The sequence below is a fragment of the Neophocaena asiaeorientalis genome, unplaced genomic scaffold (genome assembly GCF_003031525.2).
Source record: "Neophocaena asiaeorientalis asiaeorientalis breed wild unplaced genomic scaffold, Neophocaena_asiaeorientalis_V1.1 scaffold671, whole genome shotgun sequence".
Lineage (NCBI taxonomy): Eukaryota > Metazoa > Chordata > Mammalia > Artiodactyla > Phocoenidae > Neophocaena > Neophocaena asiaeorientalis.
Genome location: NW_020175533.1, coordinates 2,772,552 through 2,779,015, shown reverse-complemented (window position 1 = coordinate 2,779,015; position 6,464 = coordinate 2,772,552). Strand labels below are relative to the sequence as shown.

At 50.1% G+C, this 6,464-nt stretch overlaps 1 protein-coding gene across 1 annotated transcript in view; it reads right to left on the bottom strand.

The window, feature by feature from the left end:
- Positions 1–259: 259 nt before the first annotated feature.
- The window catches only part of WAS (WASP actin nucleation promoting factor), an 11,888-nt gene continuing 5,683 nt past the window's right edge, over positions 260–6,464 (bottom strand). The window contains 11 exon segments of the mRNA XM_024769234.1: positions 260–563; positions 1,604–1,747; positions 2,007–2,214; positions 2,418–2,460; positions 3,443–3,617; positions 4,264–4,317; positions 4,411–4,452; positions 4,565–4,667; positions 4,770–4,856; positions 5,829–5,969; positions 6,349–6,464. The exon segment at positions 6,349–6,464 is cut by the window's right edge and continues 68 nt beyond it. Coding sequence (XP_024625002.1) covers positions 508–563; positions 1,604–1,747; positions 2,007–2,214; positions 2,418–2,460; positions 3,443–3,617; positions 4,264–4,317; positions 4,411–4,452; positions 4,565–4,667; positions 4,770–4,856; positions 5,829–5,969; positions 6,349–6,464 — 1,169 coding nt within the window. The 3' untranslated portion in view covers positions 260–507.

Here is a 6,464-nt window from a genome sequence, read left to right as displayed (position 1 = left end):
CTAGAATGTTGACCTCACAAGACCAAGAATTTTTGTTGTTTTTTCCCCACTGCCCTATCCCTAGCCCCTAAAGTAGTTCCTGGCAATAAATATCTGTGGAAAGAAAGAAGGGCTGAAGGAAACAAAGAAGTACAGGCTAAATGACCGAGGGAATAAATGAATGTATACCTATAAGGTTAAATAAATGAAATGGGAATAAAAGGGACTTTGGGGAAAAAGGACCCCAAATTCCCACATTTGGAATATAAAGGAAGTAAGATTTAAAGAAACAAAAAGACAGTTATTTTATTTTTGTTTAAAAATCCTTGAGTGAGAAGAACTGAGAAATTTTGTATAAAAAGGTCCCCTACTATTGCTAGGGTGAGTGTTGGGGGGGCAGTCAGAGATAACAGCACTGAAGGGGTGGGTGGAGAAGAAACAGGGCTTAGGGGCCTGGAAGCTGAGAGTGGAGGGTGGCGAGCAGGGCTGCCAAGGGAGTGAGCACAGAACAGTGGGAGGGGTGGTGACTCAGTCGTCCCATTCATCATCCTCATCGTCATCGCCAGCCTGGTCCTCCCCTTCGTCTAGAGGGAGAGAGAGAGTGGAACTCAGGATGGGCAGGAGGGTTCAAAAGCCCTAGGGAGGGGGGTTACTAGGGCCTGGGAGGTTGGGGCTCAGGACCCTGGGGGACTGAGATCTCATGCTTGGAAATTAGATCTGGGGCCTGTGTGTTGGATGAAGAAGGGACCCCCTCAGAGGAGGGAGATTTAGGGGTAAGGTAGGGACTATAGCTGGGGTCTGGGTTCTAGTTGGAGTCGAGGTTAATATTATTGTCAAAAATGTGTGGTTAGTTGGGATATTATTGTCATACAAAGGGTTGATTTTAACAGACTTATCACTTAATGGGGTGGATTTAAATATTAGCAAAGGTGGAGGAAATTACAATATTATGGTTTCATAATGGGTTACGGTTAACATTGTTGACACGGAATGGGGTTCATGATGATGTCATGGTCAAAAGATGAGGTTCGTTATGATATTGTCATGTAATGGATTCATGTTTATCTTGTGAACAGACTCTGGGGTTGATGTTAGTATTATTGTCAAAGTTGGAGTTAATTATATTATTGTCACATAATAGGTTGAGGTTAATATTATCCTCATATGATTGTCATATAATGACAATACTGTTGACACGTTAAGGGATTAATGTCAACATTATTGTAAAAGATTGGGTTAGTTATAATATTATCACATAATGTGTTAAGGTTAATCTGTTGACACATGGAGTTAGAGTCAATATGATGGTCGAAGATGGGGGCTCCTTATTATCATCACATAGCGGCTAATGTTAATACTATTGAACATATGGGATTAATGTTAATACTATTGTCAAAGATAGATAGAGTTAATCATATTACTGTTACATAATGGCAGTTAACGTTGTAGAAAAAGAGACTGATAAAAGATTCATGTTCATGCTCTCATCAACATATGGGCTAATGTTACTATTGATGGTGGCTGTTAGGGGTGTTTTTAGGCTGACACTAGCTGGGAACCAGGGTCGGGGTCCTGGCAGGATGGGCTCCGAATGGCAGGCTCGCAGGGGAGGGGGGGCTCTCACCCGAGGAGTGGATGGCTCTGCTTCTCTTCTGCATCACGTGCATCAGGGCCCCCACCAGCCCCTCGGAGCTCTGAGGTGGCGGTTGCAGCGCTGAGCTCTCTGGGGCCCCAGGGGTCTGCAGCAAGCAGGGTCCAGCACACAAGGCTCAGGGCCTGTGAGAGAAGCGCTTCTCCCCGCCCCTCATCATCCTTTCTCCTCCCACACACTCCAGTCTCCCCACCAACCTCCCAACCCTCCCACTCAACTCTCTGAGGGGGAAAGATAACACAGAGCTATTATTATAGTTTTCTTTAGAGCCTCAGTTTTGCTCATTTGTAAAATGGGTACCCTAACCGACCAACTCCCAATTTGAGCGGTATAGGGGTTTCCATGAGGACTGAGTGCCTACAATGTATCTCTTAGAGATCAGCTACCAGGGTTGGAGAAGAAGGGGGTGTCCAGAAAGAAGGTGGCTCACCCTGGCGCCTCATCTCCTTCCGCACAGCCTCCAGCCCACCCTGGTTCTCAATGAAGTCATAGATAAATTTGGAGGTCTCCGCGTCAGTGAGCTGGGCCTCACTGATTCCAGCCCTGGAGAACAGGCTCCGCAGATCTGGGTCCAGATTGTTCACCTGCCCAGGAGGTAAAAGGCCGGGGCAGGGGTGTGAGAATAAGGTGGGGAGGGAAGGGGCACAGATTATCATGGGGTCCACCCCAGAGAGGGATCTAAGAGGGGTGTGGGAAGGGTGGGGTCTGGGGAGTAGGTCTGGAGCAGTGGACTATGGAAAGGTAGGTGGGAGTTGAGTGGGGTCCAGGGGACTTTGGAGTTACTCACGTCAAATCCATTCTGGGGGTCCCACCCCACGTGGCTGACATGTCTGGGGGAGGTGAGGAGACCCCAGTGAAGCCCCACGGCCCTTCCTTCCCTCTCTTCCTAGTGAAGCCCTCTTGCCCTCTCCTGCCCAGAGGGACTCTGAGGGGCCAGAATTAATGTATGAGTCTTAAGTGAATGAAGGAGTGAGAGCAGTAGTTATGGAACTAGAAGGGGTCCATAGTTTGTGGTACCCATCTGTCCGCCCAGCCCTCTTTCCACCATCCATCCACCCATCTATTTGCCCACGTAGCCATTCACATTCACCTGTTGGACCATTGATCTATATACATTTGTCTCCCCACTCATCTGTCCACACACATCTATTTACCCATTTGTCCACCAATCTGTCCTAACCCACACTTGTCCATCCACCCATCCATCTACCCATGTGCCCATCTTTCCATCCATTCACTCACTTGACTACCCATTCAACCACACACTTCTGTCCATTTACCCATTGAATTGTCCATTCATCCACATATCTGGCCACCTATCCATCCCCATCCACCTTGTCTGTGAACAAATCAGCCCACATATTCATCCACTCACCCATCCATCTACCTACCCATTTCCCATTTACCCATCCATTCATTCTCCAATCCACCCATTCATTCATTCATCCAATTATCCATCTACCCACCGATCCACTCACCCACCAGCCCACCCAGGGTGGGACTAGGGTGGGACTAGCTTGAGGTGAGTGAGGAGCAAAATTTCAGGAGGCACTCACTCTCTGAGTCATGAATTGTAGTTGCATGGCCCGGAGAGTGACTGCCTCTGTAAAAGTTGGGAACCTTGGTGCCTTTGGTGCCTCTCCCTAGTCCCCGGCTTTGAACCCACCCACCTACCCATCCACTCATCTACCTACTCCCCCACCCATCCATCCATTTTCCCATCCTTCCATCCACTCAACCATCCTCCTATCCACCTGCTCATCTGCTCCCCCACCCCCAGGATCCGTGGGCCCACTGGGGAGAGATTCTCACTTGAATCCACTGGGTGCACCAATATCAGCCTTGCTGATCTTTTTCTTCCCTGAGCGTTTCTTATCACCTGGACCAGGCCCAGGTGCAGGGAGCCCACGGTATCGTGAATTCGTGATGTCTGGGTTCTGGATGTCCACTGTCACCAGCCCCAGGGACAGTGAGCCAGCTGCTGGGCCTGTGGGGAAAAATGGGTGACTGGGCCACTGACCCATTTACCTACCAACCAGAGCATAGGAGCAAGAGACAGGAAGATGGTTGAGGGAATCTGTGTGTTTGATGGTCATGGAGGGAGTGGATGAGGGGTCCAGATAGGGTTTATGGAGAAGCGGCTGGGTGGGTGCCACAAACCATCCATACATTCACTGATTAATTAATTAATTAATTTACTCATGCTTATCACTTAAGTACTGACTCATTTATTCACTGGCTCATGGACTAATTTGTTAAAGTATTTGTTCACTCATTCAATAGTTACTTTCTTCACCGATTGAAATGTTATGTCACTTATTCATTGCCGAATTCATTCAATCACTCATTCATTAATTAATGAATCATCCATCCACCTATTCATCCATTTATCCACATACCCACTCACCTATACATCTCTACACCCACTTATACATCTATCTATATTTTCATCCTTCCATCAATTCATGCCCCCGTTCAACCATCTTTCCACCACCAATCCATCCACCCACACATTCACCCACTTATCGCTGCACCCACCCACCTACTCATCCATCCACCCACTCCCCACCTGTGTATCCATTCACCCTACCACCATCTGCCCATGTAGAGACACAGGAAAGAATAGCACTCACCCCCTTGGTCTCCACCTGGGTGTGGAGGCAGGGGTGGGAGCCCTCCTCTTCTCTCTGGGAAGACGGAATGGGTAGAGAGCTATCGCAACCCTGCCACAGGCTCCTGGGCTAGCCCCTTCTTACTCTTCCTTGCACTAGAGGACTCACCTTCACTGGCTGGCACTGGTGGAGTGGGGAGCTGGCGCCTGTCTGTGGAGAGACAGGTGGACTGGGAACCAGAACCATGAGAGGGGCTTTTCCAGCTCCCTACTCTTGCTCTCACTTCTGCTCAACCTCTTTTCCTCCCCCAAGGCCTCCTCACCTCCACTTTGCCTCTGATTTCGTTTTTGTATCTTCTCCTGCACCAGGGTCCGGAAGGCCTGGGCCTCACCCTCGTCTGCGAAGTTCAGCCCCGCTTGGCAGTCCTGCACGTGCGTGGGGGGGTCAGTGGCCTTCCAGGCCCCCCCCACATTTCCCGTCTCCTCCCTGCACCCCAACTGAGGCCCAGGGGTTAGGTGGTCACTTACATCTCCAGCAAAGGTGTGGAAAAAGGGGGTGGGAGTAGAGTAGACCAGCTGTGAGTACAGCTCCTGTTCCCAGAGCAGCCGGCCAGCCTGGAGAAGTGGGGAACACACTGGCACTGAGGCGTGCCCTGGGTGGCAGGCCTCTGTTTTCTGGACAGGGAACATGGTATACAAACTTGGGGCCCAGGGGTCTGATTTGGAGATTTTCAGCTCTGCATCGGAGAGTTGGGGGTCTAGGTGTCAGATGTGGAGGGTTGGGGTACAGTATGGGAATCAGACACTTCAGTGAGAGATTTGGATTTGGGGTCCAGGGCCCTAGATGTGGAACTTGGGGGCTTGAATTTGAGGATTTTGGACTCTAGTCCTAGGAAACTGAGCCCATTCGTAGAATCATCCCAAATCCCCCCTTTTATGGGGGCCTTCATTTGGGCAGGTAGGGCTCCAGTATTAGGAGTTGGGGTTGAGATTTGAGGTTCAGACATATAAACTTGGGAGGTTTTTTTGGAGGTGGGTTTAGCCAACGTATGTGCAATTTGAGGTTTGTGGAGCAGAGTTATGGCTTAGGGGTTTGGTCACTATTTTATGGCCCTGGGATCTTGATGTGGTCCTACTGGATCTACCTTTATGGTTTAGAAGGATGAATTTGGGGTTTATGCTTAGAGAGTTTAGGTTGAGGATTTGTGGAACAGATTTATGACTTAGGAGCTAGGCAGAATTCTGGAGTTCAGGAGTTCTGATGGGCGATTTCTGAGACCCAAAATGTTGAGTTTCAAACAGATTGGAGGTTCAGGTAAAAATACAGTACTCATTTTTTTGGAGTTTGTGGAACAGATCAGACTTAGGAGGTATACTAATATTGGGGGTTATAGATCTTGACATGAAGACTCTGGGGTCAGTCATCGTGGACTTAGAAAGACAAACCAGAGGTTGACATTTGGATGAAGTCTTTGGTTCTGGGGCTCAGGGGTTCATTGATCTGCCTGAGGGCTCAGGGCTATGGACACAGCTCCGGGTTTGTCAGTTGAAAACTGGGTTGTCTGTCCAGTGGGGGGCGGGGGTCACCTGAAGGCCGTAAAGGCGAATGAAGTAAGACTTCTGGGGGTTATCCTTCACGAAGCACACAGCCCCACAATGTTCCTTGGTCCAGTGCTCGGCTCCACGGGGCAGCGCCAGGTACAGCTGAACAACCGCGGTGGCCAGCGTCTGGGAGGGGAGAGCAGGACTCAGTGGAATCTGGTCAGGGGCAGCCAGAGGGTCTGGGAACCAGACCTGGTCCTTCCTTGCCCATGGCTGTCATGGCTCTGAAGGAAGAGCTGCAGCCAGAGGGAAACTGAATGGACATCGAGATCTTCCTGGGATTGGTGAATGGGGGTAAGTGGATTCTAGGAGAGATGATGGAGAGGAAGAGGAGGAGGGGAAGAAAGAGAAAGAGAGGAGGATGGGGAAGATGAGGAGAGAGGAAGGAGGGGAAAGGAGGAGAGGGGGAGGATGGGGAAGATGAAGAGGCAGAAGAGGAGGAGGAGAGGGAGGAGAGGAAGAAGAGGAAAGGGAGACAGGGAGGGCCAGGAGATCCCCAGCTCACCCAGCATTTCCGTCCGAGCATCTCAAAGAGTCGCTGATTCTCATGGTCCTGGAGGAGGGTGGAGGGTATGTTCTGCTGAACCCCGGGTCCTCCACGGCCCCCAGGCCTGCCTCCCG